The 21,283-nt window shown below is 34.9% G+C and overlaps 3 protein-coding genes and 1 non-coding gene across 4 annotated transcripts; all 4 read right to left on the bottom strand.

The window, feature by feature from the left end:
- Positions 1 to 1,099: 1,099 nt before the first annotated feature.
- Positions 1,100 to 1,480, bottom strand: LOC139089955 (nucleolar protein 58-like). Its single transcript, XM_070639621.1, has one exon. It carries the CDS (start codon positions 1,478 to 1,480, stop codon positions 1,100 to 1,102), a length of 381 nt encoding a protein of 126 aa, XP_070495722.1.
- A 5,963-nt stretch (positions 1,481 to 7,443) lies between these two features.
- Positions 7,444 to 10,630, bottom strand: LOC139089947 (nucleoprotein TPR-like). The gene has a single exon (XM_070639607.1). It carries the CDS (start codon positions 10,597 to 10,599, stop codon positions 7,444 to 7,446), a length of 3,156 nt encoding a protein of 1,051 aa, XP_070495708.1. The 5' UTR covers positions 10,600 to 10,630.
- A 1,488-nt stretch (positions 10,631 to 12,118) lies between these two features.
- On the bottom strand, positions 12,119 to 19,832 carry LOC139091551 (chaoptin-like). Its single transcript, XM_070641687.1, has 2 exons — positions 16,869 to 19,832; positions 12,119 to 14,579 (listed from the first exon to the last, which is right to left on the bottom strand). The coding sequence occupies exons 1-2, from the start codon at positions 19,808 to 19,810 to the stop codon at positions 12,221 to 12,223; spliced, it is 5,301 nt and encodes a 1,766-aa protein (XP_070497788.1). The 5' UTR covers positions 19,811 to 19,832; the 3' UTR covers positions 12,119 to 12,220.
- An 857-nt stretch (positions 19,833 to 20,689) lies between these two features.
- TRNAK-UUU (transfer RNA lysine (anticodon UUU)) lies at positions 20,690 to 20,762 on the bottom strand. The gene has a single exon. It is a non-coding gene; the product is annotated as a tRNA-Lys (tRNA).
- Between the last annotated feature and the right edge of the window lie 521 nt (positions 20,763 to 21,283).

Raw genomic sequence — 21,283 nt, 5'->3', positions numbered from 1 at the left:
AAACTTTGATTTTTAATACAATTCTTTATGGTCGATTCTCATCAGAAGTCGGAAAGTTTATTGAGGAAATATTTGTAGGATATGTTGATGAACTTCGTAAGTTGTTGGCTGTTAGAAGTAAAAATGAGAATGCAACGATTTTTAAGAGACTTGTTCATGAAGATAAGTATCGGACAAGACTTCAACCATTTATAGATTTAGCAAAGAAACTTTTTACTGAAGCTGAATTTAAAGCACTTTATAATTAGACATGTAAACAAGTTCTGCTGTTGATGCAGTATCAATAAATTTAATATTCCATATCTTAATCAAATTATTTGTATCTACCAATATAAGAGTAAAATAAAATTATTCAATTTTTAGTATATTCAGATGTTTTTAGGGTTATATCCATACTTTTGAATAGTAAAAACCCAAATAACGGAGCTAATGCTTCAAACTAGAGCTTTCTACGATGTCTAGTTGCCGAGATCTCGTCTTTCGCCCAACCAGCCAGTCAGCCAGTCAGCCAGTCAGCCAGTCAGCCAGTCAGCCAGTCAGCTGACTGGCTATCGTAAGGTATGATAACTATATATTAGATAGAATCATGTCATTTCTTTTTCATTTTAGGAATCATCTGTAATATCCTTGATATATGTGCTGTTGTGGACTATCAAGACATGTAAATTTCATTCCTTACATGACACTTCAACGTCCATTTGAACGATGTTATCGGCTAAAGGTTTTGCAGGTCATTCGGAATATTGTTAAAAATGTCAATTCCAATGGACAGAATATTTGTGCTTAGTTTTGACGACTGCTGGATGTAAACTTCATGTGTTTCTACCTCATGGCTTGCTTCTGTCTAGAACGTGATTTGTGTGAATGCTTTTATGATTATTACATGCTGTATGGAGCTGATAGGCTGTGATACTCGATTGGCACTGACTTAAATCTCTTCGTCATTATTATATGTTATGTTTATCGACTGAATAATCATGTACATGACCTGGATCATGTTACTAGACAATAGCTGCAGTTGAGGACAATGTTCATGCCTAGCTTTATCTTCTGCTGTGCCTTTTTCCTTCTTTTTAGGTGTTTATTGATCAATGCGATGTCATCTTTTAGGCAATAATGTAATTACATCACAATTTTCAGCCACGACTTCATGTCCTGTCTTTTCATCATTCGTGACTTCAACTGCATGCTGATCTTCTTCAATTTTCACTTCCGCAGCTAAATTTTCGTCCAAATTTTCATTTTCTGATGAAATTTCTTGAATTTTCTCGTTTTTATTGTCAGCATCCTTTTCTACTTCCATTTCAGCTATTGCAGGTTCTTCTATTTTGGATGTTTCAGGTGCCATAAGTGGAACTTGCTCAATTTTAGCGCGTTTTTCAGTCACTTCCGTTTCTGATTCATTTGTAGCTTCATTTTTATCATCACGTTGTCGCTTTTGAGACATTGACTTTGGTTCCTCTGCCTTTATTGGTTCCATCTGTTGATCTTGATCTGTGCTAATTGAAAGGTAATGTCTTAAGGTTATAAACTGATCCACAAACTGATTATGATTAGCTATAAGATGAGAAAGTTGATATTTTATTTAATATTAAGCATATATCGATGATGTTGCAGGACATGGAACTGATAACAATGCGTGTGATGATGAATCATTAGAAATAATTCAAAAATGTACTAAGAAAATGTCGGGGAAGCGCTGATCAACTTCAAGGTGACTGTAGCGCAACCTAAATGTGATTTTGAGGAATCTGAGTCAATTTAATTTAATTTTTTTTTTCACTCTTTTCGTCATCTTCTCTCAAATAATTTTAAGGAACTTAAGAATTGCCGGTAAAATGGTCATTATTGGGTCAGAAATGCAAGTTGCGATGCATTCTTCCTGACTTTATGTCACATAATTTGCAGATTTATTCAGATGTCCTTTTATAGCCAATGTAAATGAAGTTAAGAGCACGTTCAGTCATCACACAAACTTATAAGATAAAAAATCTACTCAGAGAGCTTTAAATCAAGTCAAAATTGAAAAATAGTCAGTTCCGTTCGTGCGTTGATCGTGTTCAGTGATAAGTTTGAAAAGTGAAGTGACAAAATTGAATGAAAATGAACGAAATTGAATTAAAAAGTAAGTAAATTAAATTAATTAAATAATTTAAATCCTTATGCTGCAATCTTATTGCTTCTTGTGGATATAATTCACATTTTTGGAGCTTTTCTTTATTATTGCAAGCTACATTTAATTACTTTATATCCAATTAATTGATTTAAACCTAAAAATACTTAATTAATTGACTTAATAATGTAAAAAAGTTCAGAGTGATGCATTGGATGTTATGTCTATTGCCTGCTTTTGGGACACATTGTCATCCACGAATGTATTACATTTGAATTAATCAAATCAAATCGTACAAATCGCCAAAATCTCAATTTTGTAATTTAAACTAATTTAATAAATTATTTTGTAGATTTATCATCAGCATATACATCGATAGAAATGCCATGTCCACCACCAGCACCGATAATAAGTGAAAGTGATGTTGAAAGAGCAAGTTTGTCAATTAATTGTGAATTATCATCAGTTATTAGTGAATTATTGAATGGAGTGACTGTAATTGAATTTAATGTAAATCGAGATGAATTTTCATTTGGAAATGTTGAAGGAATTTTCATCAAAAAGTGCCCAAAAGATGAAAATGCTTTGGAAATGCTCGAGCAGAGTTGGTTTATTGATAAATTTAGTGAAGAATCTTCAGGATTTTTAATGAATATTGAGATCATCGATCCATTAGATTATATCGGAACAGATCGGAAAAATATTGTGAAAATATTTGGAAAATTGAGGAAAATATTTTCAATAATTTTATTTGAAAAGCCGGAAAAAAGTGAAATTTTTTGGAAATATGGAAATGGAAAAATTTTTTCAATTAATTTTGAAAATGAAATTTTGAAATTTTTATTGAAATTTTTGATAAAATCAATGAAAATTTATGGACATTCAGGAATATGTTTGGATATTTTGAGTATTTTGAAATCATCTGGTGACATTTGTCAACTTAATTTAATTGGATTGGCTGATGAACGTGATTTTAATTTACTCATGCTTGCTGCTGAACTTGGAGATGAAAATTCAGTCAATTTCTTCCTTAAACAAGGATTTGATTTGAATAATTTGATTGCAAATAAAACAGCTGTTGATCTTGCATGGGAAAATGAGCATTTTAACATTGTCCTTTTGTTACTTAATGCCAATTCTGTATATCCATCAAAATTCCATAAAGATAAAGCAACAAAAGAGTTGAATGCATTTGCAAGTCGTGCAGAGGAACTTCATAAATTCATAAAAGATGAAAATGTTGAAAAAATTAAAGAAATTTTACAACAAAATTCAAATTTAAAGTATTTTTATACAAAAAAGAATAAATCTGCAGCTGCAAAAGCTGCAAAATGTGAAAAATTAGAAATTTATGATTTGCTTCTATCCAAAAATGTCTTCATTGGTCCAAAAGAGAATGTCAATGAAATTTTCAAGAATCTTGATCCAGTTCATCGTGAAAATATGCGTGGAATTAATTTAAAATATATCCAAAATTGGACAGATAAACATTTGATAATTTTAACTGCAAATTCATTTGTTGGACATGACATACCGGATGTGGATAAGGATAAGAAATATGAATGTGTCCTAAAAGCATTTGAATTCCTTAACAAAATTCATCCATTTGTATCATTAATTCTTAAAGTTGTTGCTGCATCGCATGACTTTCAAATCATTTTCGATATTAAGCGTGACTCAGTACAGTACCTGAATCCAACAGCTGATGAATATACGAAAGGAATTTATCACACAACTCGACACATTTATGTTGCAGCTCAGGATTTTTTAATCCAAATAAGAAATTTGAAGCTTATGGGACATTAATCCATGAATTATGTCATTATGCTGTTCATCTTGTTTATAACAATCAATGTCGTCCTTATTACAGTACACATGATGATGATAAAATGGAAAAATTTCATGCAATTGCATTCATGTGTCAGATTAGAGCACATAATGAGATCCTAATTCAAAGAGTCTTTCAAAATTATTCATATGATCATCAGCATGCTGAATTGATTGTTCGAGTTCCTCAAATGATTGTTCAATATTCAAATAATGATGAAAAATTGAAAGAAAATCAAAGAATTTTTCCACAACTTTTTGATTTTTCTCAAAAATTCACAGCAATTGACATGGAAAATTCACTTCCAAATATCGAAATCAAGGCAGAAGAACAAATTCAAAAGTTTGCGGACCGTACCAAGAAACAAAAGCAACAAATCTTCACTTTATCAATTTTATCAACATTTTTATTTCTCACAATTCCGTTCTCCATTTGGTTGACTTGGTTCCTTTCCTATGTTCCAATGGAACCAATTTACAGCTGTGGAAATTTAACAGATGAACTGCGAATTAAGATTTTCAATTCCACTGTCGATTTTCAAGGTCAAAATGTCCTTTTTGGTGACTTATTTGGACGCAACTTGACATCCTGTAAATCACTGTCTATTGATGAAATTGGGAATATGATTAAGGTAATGTAAATATTTTATTTAATTGCTTTGGGCTGCTTGGGACATCAAAGAACGTGATACATAATCATAAAATACTAATTTCTTCTTATTTTCTAGGTTTATGACTCTAATGAGTATTTCCTTAAAACCAATACAACACCTGATGCAGTCATGAGTCATCAGGACATCGATCAATATGATTATTATGAACTATACTATGAAAATTCAGCAGATAATTTGGAACAGAGGATTTACAGTGGATACAAAAGTCACAAATTCCGTGTTTTAGGACTGAAAATTGGACATAAAGTTCATTTAAAGTCTAAAATTTATGTAACACGAAAAATCACACCTGTTTTTGATAACAACGACTATGTCTCAAGTAAAAACAAGTTGGTGCTTTTAACTGACGGACCAGGAAGTGGAAAGTCAACAACATTCAGGAGAATGACTTTGCAATTTAAGCAGAGTTATCCATTACGTTGGGTCTCATACATCGATTTAAAGCAACATTTTACAGCATTTCAGGACTTACACAGCTATTTGGGATCAAATATTGAAGATCAAGGTTTAGTTCCACAAAATGTTGCTGAATTCCTGAGTCAAAAGATCTTCAATCTAACCTCAAAACCAGAAATGGAAGTCTTCAGTCAAAAATTTGTTTCAAATCAGTCAATTTTCTTTTGGGATGGACTCGACGAGATCAGTCCTTATTCGTTAAATGAATCATTGAGGCTATTTGATTTAATTTACAATTCCACAAACAACATCCAGTGGATATCCACAAGACCAAGTTTCAAGCACAATGTCATCAATAAGTTTCATGTACGCGAGCACAAATTAGCTCCATTTAGTTTGGAAAATCAAAAGGAATTCATCACAAAGTTCCTGGAATCTGAGAAGTTTAGTGCCGAAAACATCACAACAGCTAAGCAGAATATCATTACTTTCATTGAAAGATTAGAAAACGAAGGAAGTGACAACGACATGATCAAAAGTCCACTGATGCTAAATATGATCTGCAAGTCTTATTCACAGTCACAGTCACTTGATGATTCCACAAATTTGTATACATTTTTTGAGCTTTACATCAATCAAATGTTCGATATTGTTCAGCAAGAAAAAGGAGATGTAGTCACAAATGACACAAAACGAATTGAAAGACAGGAAATGTTTCGGGAAATTCATCAACATTTTGCAGTTAAACTTTCTTTGGAACAATATTTTTATGAAAATCCTAAATATTTATTTAACCCCAAAAATCTTGGAATTATGAAGCTTAATCTTAAATGGACGGACGATGAGATTTCTAGATACGGAATTTTATTCCCAGAACAGAATGGAAATTTAAATTTCGATCATCGAACATTGATGGAATTTTTCATCGCACAATATTTTTATGATAAGGTGTGGAACCTGCAGTACGGAAAAGTGAGTCGGGATGAAGCTCGATTAAGACTTTGGTTTTTAATCGACATTATGAACAATTCACCATCTTATAATGTGATTGTTGATTTTATTATTGGATTTACTGAAGCATATGCTGAAGTCACAGATAACTCATTTAATGAGGAAATCAGTTCTCTGATTCAAAATGAGTTTAATGACTTATCTGAATACTCTCATATTATAAGTCTGACAAAATTTTTCAAAAAAGATCAAAACATTCTTAAAATTTTGTGGAAAGTTGGGAACAATTGGACATTATTTCATAAATATATTAACAAATTTACATCTATAAAGGATTTGAAAGAACTGACAGAAGTAGTTGAGCAAAATTTCGATGCAGAAGATCAAAAAAAGTTTTTGAAGGAAAATATCAAACTATTAATATTTTATACATTTTATGGAACAAAAGACATGATCAGGAATATGTCAATTATGTAGCAAATGTCACGAAGATTTCACATTCATTTCAACCAATTCAACCAATCTTAAATGACATAAAAAACGAGACAGATTTCATCGAATTCATAATATCCAAAAATTTCTCTCAGCCTGAATATTATGAGTTTTTTTCTGTACATTTACAACAAGTCAATTATTTTAAACCATTTTTATTAAAAGAATTAACAACATTTTGGGAATTAGCTGAGACAAAGTTAAGCATCGCTCAATTAAAAACCGTATTGCTGGATCAATACCTATTGTTTACGATGAATTTACCAGATGAAAATATTGTGAAATATTTCTTAATATTTATTGAAAAATACCTCAACGAAGATGAAATCGTAAACCTTTTGATGCAAAGAGATTGGAATAATAACGACACATTCTTAACTTTTAATGTAAGATATCTTGAATATCCGAAATCAATTGAGGAACTTTGGATTTTCGTCAAAAAATACTTGAGCCAAGATCAGCGGAAAATTCTGCTGACTTCATATGATGAAATTTCAACATTGGACTGGATATGGAGAGGATATTATTTTTGGAAACATTTCTACTCTACAAAAAGATAATCATGGAAACCTTCTCAGTTGATGAAATTCAAGAAATGTTTATGACTTTAAACAAAAATGGTGAAACTTTGATTTTCAATGCAGTTCATAATAGTCAATACCCATCAAAAGTCACAGAGTTTATTGAGGAAATATCTGTAGAAAATGTCGATGGACTTCGTAAGTTTTTGGCTGCTAGAAGTAAAGAGAAAAATGAAACGGTTTTTAAGAGATTTCGACACGATGATTATCGGACAAGACTTCAACCATTTGTAGATTTAGCAAAGAAAGTTTTTAGTGAAGCTGAATTTAAAGCACTTTATGATTAAATTTATATCCAATTACCGCTGTAAACAGCATCAATATACTAAATATTCCATATATTAATCAATTATAAACAATTTTTTTGATAAAATTTAATAAATTTTTATTGAATATTTTGTTAATAATTTTATTCTATTGTAATTACATCACAATTTTCAGCCACGACTTCATGTCCTGTCTTTTCATCATTCGTGACTTCAACTGCATGCTGATCTTCGTCAATTTTCACTTCCGCAGCTAAATTTTCGTCCAAATTTTCATTTTTTAATGAATTTTCTTGAATTTTCTCGTCTTGATTGTCAGCATACTTTTCTACTTCCATTTCAGCTGTTGCAGGTTCTTCTATTTTGGATGTTTCAGGTGCCTTGAGTGGAACTTGTTCAATTTTAGCGCGTTTTTCTGTCACTTCCGTTTCTGATTCATTTGTAGCTTCATTTTTATCATTTTTATCATCACGTTGTCGCTTTTGAGACATTGACTTTGGTTCCTCTGCTTTTATTGGTTCCATCTGTTGATCTTGACCTTCAGATGCCTCAATCTGAGCTTCCGGAAGTTCAGTCGATGACTTGTCACTTTGTGACTCTTTTGGAAGTGACTTTTTCTCAATTTCCTCGATTTTATGCTTCAATTCCTCATTCTCATCATTCAGCTTTGTGATTAAACTTCGTGCCTTACCAAGTAATACTTTTGTTGACATTTCCTTATCCATACTTTCATTTAATTTTCGACTTTCGTCCTCAATTTGTGCTGTTAATTTGTCATTTTCAGACTTGATGCTGTCATAGTCATCCTTTAATGTCAAATATTGATCCTTATAACGCTTACCAATCTTCCTTAATTGTGTCACATTTTCCTTTAATTTTCCTAGTTCCGTGTCACTTTCCGGATCTGATTGACATTCCTCATCATTTGTTAAAATTTTCATTGAAATTTCCACAATTTTCTTTGACTTTTTGTCAATTTCCTCATTTGCCATCAGCAGCTCATCCTGTACGCGCTGTAATTCACCTTCAAGCTCCTCAATTGTGGCATTTGCTTGCGTCTCAAAGTCCTTAAAATTGCGAGCCTGCTGTTGGAGTTCCTCACACTTTTGACTCATTTCATTCATTTTTTCAGCCATTTTTGTTGAGCTTTTTTCGCTTTCTTGACGCTCGACAGTCGCCTTAATTGACTCGAGGCTGGACATCATTTGACTATGAAGCTGTTGGTGCTTCTTGTACATTTCATTTTCAGTCCTGAGTTGTGCTTCTAATTTTATTAAATTTTTATTTTCTTTTGTTAAATTGGCAATTGACATTTCGGACCGGCTTAATTTTGAGGAGCATGACTGAAGCTCGTCACGTAAGTGAGCCAGTGAGACTTCAAGTTTGGCTGCTGTTGTGCCTGAATTCTTCATTTTATCCTCTAAACTTTGGAGCTTTCTCTTGGTCATGTCAAAGTTCTTTTGCTGGATTTTCAGCTGTGCTTCTTTGTGCTCAACTTCAGCACATAATTTGTAGTTGGTGCTGGATGTCTCGGACAGTTGTGACTTGATTTGATCGAGTTGGATGGTCAGCTGCTCAATGGTTGCATTGCTCTTTGCGAGAGCCTCAATTTGTTGGGTTTTGAGGATGTTCAAGTCTTGTTCGGACTTTTGGAGCTTTTGGGTCACTTCCATGTACTCCTTGCTGTCTATGACTGATGTTTCTAGCTTCTCAGCCTGAATTGGCTTTGACTCGACAGCTGTGATCTTTAAATTGTCATCAACATCGTCACTAACCTTTGTTCCTGACTCAATTTGGCTAATTGCGTCCGACAGCTCATGGACCAATGCGACAAGCTTCATATTGTTAGCCTGTAGCTCCTCAACATTATTAAATGTCACGTAATTCTCACCGACAAAGTTATTGCCGACTTTACGCATCATTGGCTTGCCGTCAATCACGTGCAGGAGCTGACAAACTTGAGCACTTAAATCTTTATTTTCCCGCTGCATGTCCTTGAACTTTTTCGTGACTTTACTGACTTCCGACATTAACATTTCAACCTTACCATCGGCAATAATTTTGTCATCTTTTAAGGCACGATAGTCAGCACTAAGGATTTGGTATGCATCACGTAACTTCCTCAATTCAACTTGACATTTTTGTATTTCTGGTGCTTTTTCCTCAATTTCTTGTACGACAGCTGTGAATGTCTCCTTAAGCTTCTCATGCTCCATATTAAGCACGTCCAGATCCTCACTGGCATTGACATACATTGAGTAGACTTGAGTAATTGAGTGACCGGACTTGGATAGCTTCTGATTAGGCACAGCTGATGGACATAACTTTTCAACAGCAATTTCCAAATTTTCCCTCTTTGCAGCCTCGAGCAGCTCATTGCCATTTTGAAGTTCATGCTTAAGGTCCTCAATGAGTTTCGTCAGTTCCTCCACCTCATGTTGATGCTCAATGTCTTTTTGCTTCATTTTTGTCTCCAGCAGTCCGTACTCATCAGTTGCTTCCTTTAATGATGCACGCAATTCAGCCACGACAGATGTTACTTCCTTCTGGACAGTCACAGCATCCTCGGACTTTTCCTTGAAGAGCTCAACAAGACGCGATTTTGAGGACAGCTCATGCTGATATTTTTTAATTGAGGCTGTAAAGTCCTCGTTAAGCTTTAAAATTTCCTTTGACATTTCATCGACTTTGGACGTGAGCATCTCATTGGATTCTCTAAGCTGTGCTTCGTTCATTGTTGACATTTTTAGTTCCGTTGACTTTTCGTGCAGCTTACTTTCCAGCATCATAATTCTCATTGTTGATTCCTTTCGGCACTGCTGGAGTTCGTGGATGTTTCGGGTCAAGTCATTTGACATCATTTCGAGCTGGTTTTGGGACAGGATTCGTTCCTGGTCGAGTCGCTTCTCTTTAAACTCAATTTCAGTCATTTTATGCTGTACTTCCTCATACTTCCTAACTGCTTCACATTTGGCATTGATTGATGCTTGAAGTTGCTGTCTCATTGTCTTGGAATCAGCTTCGAGACGCTCAATTTCCATGCTGCGACGTTCGAGGATCTTAAAAAGACGGTCGCGATCTTCCATCGCTTCCTCTCGTTCCTGTCTGGCCTCTTTTAATTGAGATTCTAAATTAAAAAGTGATTTTTGGATGTTTTCTGATGGAATTTTGGCATTATTTTGTGATTGTCCGTTGACTTCGGGTGATTTTGTGGACGGTATGGGTTCGGTGACTTTATCTGATGTGGTAATTCCACTTTCAATTGATGAAATTTTTAGTTTTTGTGAATTTGATTCCATTTTTATGGAGTTGTTGATTGATTGTGGTTTGCTTCTAGTGTTTTCTTAATGTTTATGATGTGTTATGGTTTGTTTTTGATGTTTTTGGTTGGATTTGATATGTTGTGGATGGTTTATGATGTTTTATGGAATGTTTTTGGTTTAATTGCAATGTTTTCTTGATGTTTTTGATTTTATATTGATGTTTTGTGATGTAAAATTGACGATGTGTGAATGTTTATGATTTAATATTGATGTTTTGTCAATGTTTTTGATTTGAATTTGATGTTTTGTGAATGTTTTGGATTTGGAATTGATAAATTGTTAATGTTTTTTGAGTTTACCGGTTAGTCAATTATGCTTTTGGTATGTTTTATAGATTCTTCTAGTTTGATTTTGATGTTTTCAAGCTGATTTTAGGTGGATTTATTATGTCTTCGGATGAATTTAATGTTTTTTGTTGATTTTGATGTATTTCGTTAAAGTTTATGCTTAACAATAGCAAATTTTGATGGTTTTAAAATTGAATTTGATAGCTTTTAAACTAATTTGCAGTTCTTCTAACAAATTTGTAGTTTTCCAAACTTACTTGCTATTTTTCTTGCAAAAATGTAGTTTTTTATAATTTAATTAAATGAATTAAAGCAAATTTTAATGACTTTATATTGAATATTGTCTCCTTATTAATTATTTTTGATCCCTTTTGATCATTTAAATTAATTTTCAACTAAAATGCTTCAAAAATTTCAATTTTTGAATGAAGATGAATTGTTTTGTATTTATAGAACTGACTGAATGATGCAATTAAATCCAAAAATCTTTGTTTTTATACTAAGATTTTCTAAAAATCTGAAAAGTTTTGAAATATGTCAACCTGAAACAGTTTTGCAAACAAATAATTGAGAAACTATTAACCTACCTGGTTTTGCTTTGTTTATATCAATTGTTGGCAACCTTTGTAATGTCTATTTGGCTAATTTTTTGTTGGCCACTATTTTGTTGGCTACTATTGTGTAGTCAGTAATGGAGCATGAGACATTCACAGCATGACAGTAAAGTCAGGATCTGTCATGAAAGCCTCGATTAAAGCCACATTCGGCATGCAATTTTGATCAAGACTTACCTTGAAGGAGTGTCGAAATATAACGTTGCTCATGTAGCATTGACAGAAATTTCAAGGATCTAAGACTTTCCAGGTATATTAAGGACAGTACGCTCAGCAGCCTCATCCCTAAATACACCTTACTCACTTACTTCCTTGGCGACGGCGCACGGGAGCCCATTGATGATGATGATGATGATTGGTTCCTATTGATCCACTGTGAATTGTAAGGCGTTGATAAAGCTTTTGAGCAGGTCTCAGTTCCGGGCTATAACGGCTACTTCTGCTAACTTCTTTTGTTGTTGTGCCTCCTTCTCCTCCATTGCAGCATTAATAATTCGTCGGAATGGAATTGCAGCTGGTTCTGTCTTTAGATAACTTCTTCCAGTTTCAACTCCACTGCTTAATATCAACAATAATTTTAATTTATTTCGTATATAAATTTATCAATTTTTATTTCATTTTTAATACAAAAATATAATACAATTTTTTTCAATAAAATCATTCAAATCCCGACAATCAGAACTCCAATACCACCCCCTAAGAACTACCAAAATTATCAAAACATTGTCTCAATTCCTCAATAACAAATCCCCGATTACCAACAACTTCCCTAAAATTATGATCAACACAAACATTATGTAACAAATACAGCAACTCCAAACTTAATGCCTGATCAAAAAATTCCCGATCAATTGCATTAATTTCATTGTCAATGGCATAAAAGCTGCTTATTGTATGCAGCGAGTCACCAAATGAATTTGAATTAATTTCAGCAAGTCTATTGCCACGTACGGAGAAGTAAGTGATGTTTAAATTGTTAAAGGAACCAGCTGGAAGTGCTCTAAGGTTATTGCTGTTCAAATGAAGATCCCGAAGTGCTGGAAGATTCGCAAACCATTCAGGATGAATTGTACGAAGTCCATTAAAGTCAATGAATAAGCTTTGAAGGTTCACGAGGTTGCTGAAGGCATTGGCAGGGATGCGGATGTTCAGATTAAGTCCAATGTCCAGATACTCAAGTGCTGAAAGGCTGCTGAATGCTGATTCAGGAACAGATGTCAATTGACTGTCATAAAGTCGTAGATCCTTTAATGTTTCACTAATTGAGGATGTCCAGGCTGGATTGAATGTCCTCAATGGATTCAATCCCAAATACAATGACGACAGGACAGTTCCAGCAAAGGCATCGTCAGCAATTGTCGCAATTCTATTGGAATGAAGGTCAATGAATTGAAGTCGTGGATTATTGGCAAAAGTTCCAGCCTCAATTGATGAAATTCGATTGTAAGCAAGTGTCAGGATCTGCAGATTCGGGCAATTACTGACAGTAATCCACTCAATCTCACTGTCCTCAATGAAAATTTCAATTAAATTCGTAAATTGATCACAAATTATGGACGGAATGTTTCTGGTCCGTTGATAGATTGTCTGGACAGCCAGGACATCATTGTCATTGGCATTAGCTTCATGTTCACCTGGAATCTCTGTGAATTGATTATGTCCAGCAATGTTATTGATCAACATCATGCATTGATACTCCTGCAATGCATTCCGGCTATAATGACAGTCAATTGATCCTCTAAAGTTACCAAAGCAGTGCTGCAGACGTTCCTTAACCTCATCGCGATGATTAAAGACATTATAGAAGTTACTGGACGTACAGACATTGTCATAAAGGTACAGGATATCCAAATTATCAGAATCATCAATAAGACGCTCATCAATGGCACTAATCCTACATCCAACAGCATTAATAAATTGGACATTTCGGATATTATCGCCAAAAATGTTGGAACTAAGAGTTTCAATTGGATTAAGGTTGATAAGCAGCGTCAGCAGTGACGTCATGTTAGCAAAAACATTATCCGGAAGTACACGAATGTTGTTCCTGTAAATGTCAAGTTCGGTAAGGCTTTCAAGTGCTGTAAACCAATTTGGATGTACAGCCTCAATTCCTGCACTGTCAAGGTACAAAATTCGGAGGTTCCTCAACGACTGGAAGATGTTGGCTGGCAGGCTGATCTGTGTATTAATGCCAAGATCCAAAAGTTGAAGGTTCTGAAGACCGTCGAATGAATTTTCAGGCAAGTCACGTAAATTATTAAGGTACAGCCGAAGAGTCTCCAAAGTTCCTTCAATTCCATTCAGCATGTTCCTGTTGATTGTCGTGAGTCGATTACTGCCGAGATATAAAGTCGCTAAAACTGATCCAGTAAAGGCATTGTCAGCAATTGTGTGAATCCTGTTGGCCATAAACACAACTTCACGTAGTCGTGGATTATTGTTGAATATTCCGGACGGAACTGTCGTGATGAGATTGTAATCCAGTCTAATTGTGTCCAAATTTTGGCAGTTCTCAAAGGCACCAGGTGTCAGTCGTTGAACTCTTGAGTTGATAAAGGACATAAAATGTAGGTTTGGGTACTGGTCGCAGATGATTCTTGGGATGATCCTCGAATTCTGTCCTGTAGCTTGAACAAGTCCAACATCAGCATTTAAGTTTCCATCAGGCTGTAAAATCCACTCATAGTCATCATGTCCACTTGGATTATGTGCTGTCATCAAGCACTCAAATGTGTCATCAGGTCCTAGACTCAAAACACATCTCAGTGGATCACGAATGGAGAATCCATCAAAGCAGTCAGCCAACTCAACACGAACATTTTCACGATTCATTAAAATTCCATAAAAGTTGCGATTAATGCACTCGTTGTTCCTTACAAGCAAGTAGTTGAGATTAACAGCACGATCGAAAAAGTCTGGATCAATTGAGGTGGTTGGGTTGCCGTCATTGTAGTAGTTTGTTAAGACAGACAGTGTACTTCCAAATGAGTCAGAATGAACCATTGTGAGACGATTAAGTCCAACATCTATGGTGAAGAGGTTTGGGAGGTTGCTAAAAAAATAGAAGGGAAATAATTAAGGTATTTAGATTGAATAGGAAGGATTTAAATGAATAGATATGATTGAGTTTGGTCAGATGATGTAGAGGCATTTTGAAGCAGAGCTGGAATGACTTCAATTTGGAGTTTTACTGCAGAGTTCAATTCGAGACTTTACTTGACTTAAACTTTGGAATTCCGTCTCCAGAAGTCCTATCATCTCTGCTTTTAAGTACTGTCCAAAGAACTTAGTCAGAGCTAATCGAGTAATCAATCCGAATTCCGGGTCCAGACCAGTTTGACACTGGCATGTTGTCTGATTCGGTTGGATTCTGACGTGATCAACGTGACTTTGTGATGGTGCCCAGGATTTAAACTGAATCCAGCACCTTGTCAGAGTTACATAGACGTGGTTAAGTCAGAGTCATGTAACTCTGGTGCCGGATTTAAGATCGATTAGTCAACTTGTACTGCTAACAAGACAAAGAACTCTTGGAATGAAGCTATTGATAGAGACAGAATTGTACTTGATATTGGCAATTGCTCAACAATAGCCAGCGATTGAGCCAGCTTTATTCGCCATCTGAGAAAGTTCATGGTCATCACGGTCTCATCATGGTCTCATCATCAATTGTGATGATCTGTACAACCAGCGAAGGAAGTAACCAAATAAGCAAGTAAGTAAGTACCCAACTTGTCCTATTTCAGACTACAGATTTGATTAATCAAGACCCAATCAAAACCAATCACGTGTATTATAAGAATTGCTATCAAGTAGCAACCATTTCTATTTTTTTTTTTTTTGTACAACTCAGACAACTCTAATCACGTTTTAAACATAGTAAACAAAGTGATTTTAAATCACAATTCCACGATTTTCTCATAAAACAATCACTTGAATTGAACAGGTGATAAATAGGCTGTGTTGATAAGGAATGCTAGGGAATGTTTGGGAATTATGTAGTAATTAGGATGGGGATCGAGGCAATATTGCTGCGAGGTTCAGATTTGGCTCATGATTTTGGTCCAAAATAATGCGCTAGGGCAGTGGCAGTCAATATGAGAATCGTCAAAAATGTGGGACTCAAAACTGACTTGGACTATGGATACGTCTGGATTTTGTACGAAGACGAGTTGACTTGAGTCGACTTTTCCATGCAAAATTCGAGTCAACTTCGAGCTCTGAAAATCGACTTGGAATACCATGAACCTTATGTCCTGTGCGATTTTGGTCAAAGCTTCCCATCAAGGTGTGTTGCAAAAAATAGTAGATTGCACACCGCGGCAGTAGAGAGTGCGAGACCTAATTTTAGCGTTACATAACTTCCAAACATCCCCAACATATTGAATAATGTATTATTTCCTGTTGTATATTAGGACAACTACTTATAATCTTGGGAATTTTCCCATAGCTTATGAAATCGAATTTTTTTTCTTTATCAGATTACCTTCGATTGTTTTATTTTTGGAAAAAAATTGTTATCAAATTTAAAGGGTTAAACAATTAAAAAATAATTGGAATTTTTTGTTAAAGGAATGTGATCAGAAAATGGAATAGAATTCAGAGTTGGCAGAACGACTTTTGGACATTTTGGAGTTCGACTCTACTGTAGTGTGACTTCAGTGTTGTAAGGACTACTGTATAATTCAGACTTCAATGTAGTCCGAATTCCAAAATGGTCCGAATTCAAATTTTAGTCTGGATTGTAGGTTTTGTGGATGGCAATAGAATGAACAGGACGTTAGAGTCCTTAATATCCCGAACTGGCAGAACTGGTTTCAAAGGATAGAGCTATCTTCAGACATTCCCAACGCGCGACAATGGGCCCTTGTTCGCTCCAGCCAAGGAATTAAGATGTAAGTTAATTTAAGTCAGATTCCAGTGTAGTCCGACTCCAGTGTAGACTGGACTCAAATGTAGTCTGGAATTCAGTGTAGTCTGGATGTCATTGCAGTTCTGACTCTAGTGTCGTTCGTACCTCACTGGAGTCCATTTGGAGTCGAGTATAGTCAGAATCTAGGAGTCGGGGTCACTCTAGTCTTTATTTACGCTGAATAGATGTCTAATTGGTTGTGGACTGACTGCCATGTGCTTATTAAAGGGGTCATTTAGCTGTTACGTAACGCTCTTAGGGGATTGGGTTGGGATGAGATTCTGATACACTTTAAACAAGGAAATGACTTTCCATGAAGATAACAAGGAAGAGGATTGGACAGTAAGTCAATAGCTCACGTTACGTAATTAGTGAACGGCCCCAAGTCTAGCATCATCCCACATAAATCACATTAAAATCACTACTCACTCAAAAACACCCGGCTGCAAATTATCAATTTGATTCTCATTTAACATCAAAAGCCTCAGTTCCTGAAGTCCTTCAAACCACAACGGATTAATTTCACTAATATCACATTCATCAAGGAACAATCTCTGTAGACTTCCACGAAGTGGTTGAAAGACACCCGATGGCAAGTTAATTCCAGGATTAATACCAAGATCCAATGACATGAGATTATTAAGGCTTGCAAATGCATCTTCAGGAATGTCTTGTAGTCGATTAGCTGGCATGTAGATGTAGGTCAGGTATTCCTTGGACGGCTCAAACCATCGTCCATCGATTGACGTCAACAGATTCTTTTCCAAGTCAAGTAATTCCATTTCAAGTCCAGCAAATGCATTTGGCTCAATTGTGGATATCAAGTTGTTGTACAGTTCCATTGTGAATATATTTGGATTATTAACAAATGTAAAGTCAGGCACGGTTGTGATTTCATTGCCATTAAGGTTCAAAAATCCCAAATTCCTGCATTCCTCAAATGACTGCTCATTGATGACCTGGACATGACTGTCCTGGATGAACAGCTCATCCATATTAGGGAATTGCCGGCAAATTATGGACGGAATGTTCCTCGTATCCTGTACTTCAGCATCAACCATCCTCACATCATTATTGCTTAAATCCTCATAATGATTGCCAGTAATTTCCATAAAGTCATTACGTCCTTGGACATTCTGTATTGTCATGCTGCAATAGTAAAAGTATCCATCATAGTAGGCACACTCAATAAATCCATCAAACATGCGGAAGCAGTTGGACATTTCCGTCCGTACCAAATCACGATTGTAGTAGACTGAATTGTAATTGGCATCAGCACAGAGGTTGCCGTCCATGTTAAGCACACGTAGGTTTGGTGACTGATCAAAAATTTGACTGTCAAAGGCACGGACACGATTGTCTTGTGCCAAAAAGTAGATGAGACTGCTTAAGTTACCAAATGATGTTCCGTGGATGTTCCTGATCTGATTTCCAGCCATTGAGAATACAGACAGCTGCTGGATGTCTGTAAAGATGTTGTCGGGAATGTTGTGGATGTGATTGTTGTCGATTCTTAGTTCTGTTAAGGCATTAAGGCTTGCAAACCATTCCGGATTGAGTGTCTCGATGCTGCAGTTGTTGAGTATCAAGCTATCAAGTCTGGTTAGGTATCTAAAGGCATCAGCTGGAATGTCCCTAAAGTTATTGCTGCTCAAGTCCAATTCAACGAGATTATTCAGCCTGTTAAAGGCACCAGGTGGAAGTGACGTCAATAAATTCAAATTTATATACAGTTCCTGTAAAGTTCCAGCAATTGGATCAAAAATGTGTGGATTAAAGTCACTAATTTGATTGTCCGTAAGTCCAATTGTTCTAATTTGTGTCCCAGCAAAGGCATTAGTTCCAATTTGTTGGATCTGATTGACATGTGCCTCAAATATAGTCATTAATGGACTGTTGCTGAACAGCTGGTCAGGAACTCTTGTGATTCTATTGAATGACAAAATGACACGCCATAAATTGCCACATGCTGCAAATGTTTCAGCCTCAATGACCTCAATTTGATTCTCTTCCATATAAATGTCCTCAAGATTTGGGAACTGCCTGCATATTACAGCCGGGATGTTCCTTGTATTTTGATAAATAGCCTCAACAACAAGCACATCACTGTCTACAAAGCCTGGCAAGTGATCGCCATCGATGACCTCAAAATCATGTCCAACTGGATTGTTAATGTACAGGACACACTCGTATGGGAACCAAAGCATACCAAAGTACAGGCACCGAGCAGATCCAATGAAATTTGTGAAGCACTGTTGGAGTTCCTCGGTCATTGCGTCACGTTCTTCAGGCACATTGTAGTAATTACGACTAAGGCAGTCATTGCCCAACAGCAGCAACCACATCAGTGACTCAGCATTGTTAAGGAGCTGCTGATCAAGTGCCACAAGTCTATTATAGGATAAATGCAGGAACCGAATATTTGCAATGGAACTTCCAAAAATTGTCGATCTTAAGAATGCCAAGTCATTCATCGACAGATCCAATGTCTGTAAAGTCGATAAGCCATCAAATGTATTGTCCGGGATGTCACGGATCTGATTGTATGCCAAATGGATGTTCTCAATGGCTGTCAATGGACTAAACCATTCTGGATTAACAGTCGTCAATTCCAGTGCATTTAAGTACAGCCTACGGAGGTTGGTAAGTCCATAGAATGCTTGACTGTAAATGACGGTATCTGGATTGACTGATATGTCCAGTTCCCGCAGATTCACAAGTGCATCGAAGACATACGACGAGAATCCAACAATATTATTGTAGTCAATAAGCAGCACTTCCAGTGTACCTTCAACTCCACTAAACCAGCTTGGATTGAAGAATGTCAGTCGATTCTTGCCGAGATCGACGTAGCTGACACGTGTGCCTGCAAAGACATTGTTGCTGATTTGTTCGATTCTGTTGTCGTCCAGGATGGCAACTTCAAGGTTCGAATTTTGGGCAAAGACATTTTGTGGTAAATTTTGGACTTGATTGCCGGACACCAGCAGGAACTCCAGTCGACCACATCCAGCAAATGACGTGTCATCAAGGTCACGGACATGACTTGATCCAATAATAAAGTCCAAAAGATTTGGAAATTGTAGACAAATTATGGACGGGATGTTGCTGGTATTTTGGAAGGTGATGTACAGTCGCTCGACGTCTAAATTGGTAAATCCATCGAGATGCTCACCACCGATGGATGTAAAGTCATTGTGGCCATTTGGATTTTGGATGTCGAGGATGCAGGTGTAGCCGGACAGGCCTGTCGGTGGCTGATATCTGCAGGATATTTGTGGATCCTCGCGGGTAGTTTTGGGGACTTTTATGACATTTGTGAGACATAAAGTCACACAACTGGACAGTAAAAGTAAAAATTGAAGCTTCATTTTTTGTGAAGCATAAAGCTTGAAATTTGGAATTAAACTGAAAATTTTGATGGATTTTTTGGGTGAATTGTGAAAAAAAAGTTATCAAAAAAAGTGTTTATTTGTGTGCTTAATTGATAAACAATTTCCTTTTTGATAGTAGCTGGCACTGGCACTTGAAATAATTCAATTAATGCTTAATCTTGATGATATTGCTGATAATGTTTTTTAAGGTTTTTTTGAGAACCAAAATAGGTTTTATTAATTAATTTTTAAATTAATTAAAAATTGAAAAAATTAAAAAAATCTTAAAAAAAATTTTAAAAATTTGAAAATTTTAAAAAAATTAAAAAATTTAAAGAAATTGAAATATTTTAAAAAAAGTAAAGAAAAAATAAAATATTTAAAAAATTTAAAAAGATTTAAAAAAATATAAAAAATTTAAAAAATTTAAAAAATTTAAAAAATTTGAACAAATTAAAACATTTAATTTTTTTTTAAAAAATCTGCAAATTTAAAATTTAATTTCAATTTTGAACATTTTTCAAATTTTCTAAATATTTTTAAATGTTTATTTTTTTCTCTATTTTTTTTTCAATTTTTTAAAATTTTCAATTTTTGTTTCATTTTTAAATTATTTAAAATCTTTCTTTTGTTTCTAAATTTTTTTTAAAAATAAAAGTTTTAAAATTTTTATCAAACTTTTTAGAATTTCTTTAAATTATTGAAATTTAAAAATGTTTTTTGAATTTTTTAATTTTCTAAATTATTTTATTTTTTTTTTCAAATTTCTTACAAATTTTCAAAATTTTCAAACTTTTTTTAAAATTTTTTCAATTTTTTTAAAAAAAAAAAATTAAAAAAAACAAAAAAAATAAAATTTTCACCAAAAAAGTAATGCGCCCGAGCAGGGACTTGAACCCTGGACCGTTGGATTAAAAGTCCAACGCTCTACCAACTGAGCTACCCGGGCAGATAATGTTCTCTTGGCTAAAAGTCATATTTAAACCTCCGACGATGTTTAATACGAAAAAAATAAGAAGATAGAATAAAAAAAACAGACACGCATTAGTAAGCATGTGATTAATATGAAGAATAAGAAGAAAACATTGAGCATTAAAAATGGATTGTTGAATGTTTTGCGTTAAGTTGATACTGAACCAAAAATGAGATTTTTGGAACAATTTAGATCAAATCGGTTAATCGATCCAAAATCCTGTGGCAGGTCGGATCCTGCCATCATGACCCTTCCATCCCAGACTCTAAGATGGTCCAGGATTCAAAACTAATTCCAGCACCGAGCTATACTTACGGCATCCTTATATTAACCACCCGATTTTCCCAATTTTCATCCAAAAACCGATCAAATTCAATCCCCAATTTGTGCACACGACACTCAAAAGTCTTTATAGCAGTTTTAAAACAACAACAGAATTGACATTCAGTTTGACATTTAATTCTTATCTGAGAGAAGAAAAAAACACAAAACAATAC

This window comes from Chironomus tepperi, unplaced genomic scaffold (assembly GCF_022539635.2).
Source record: "Chironomus tepperi strain 1889 unplaced genomic scaffold, CSIRO-AGI_Ctep_v1 contig_13, whole genome shotgun sequence".
Lineage (NCBI taxonomy): Eukaryota > Metazoa > Arthropoda > Insecta > Diptera > Chironomidae > Chironomus > Chironomus tepperi.
The sequence above is the reverse complement of the archived record's forward strand: the minus strand, read 5'-3'. Positions and strand labels throughout refer to the sequence as shown.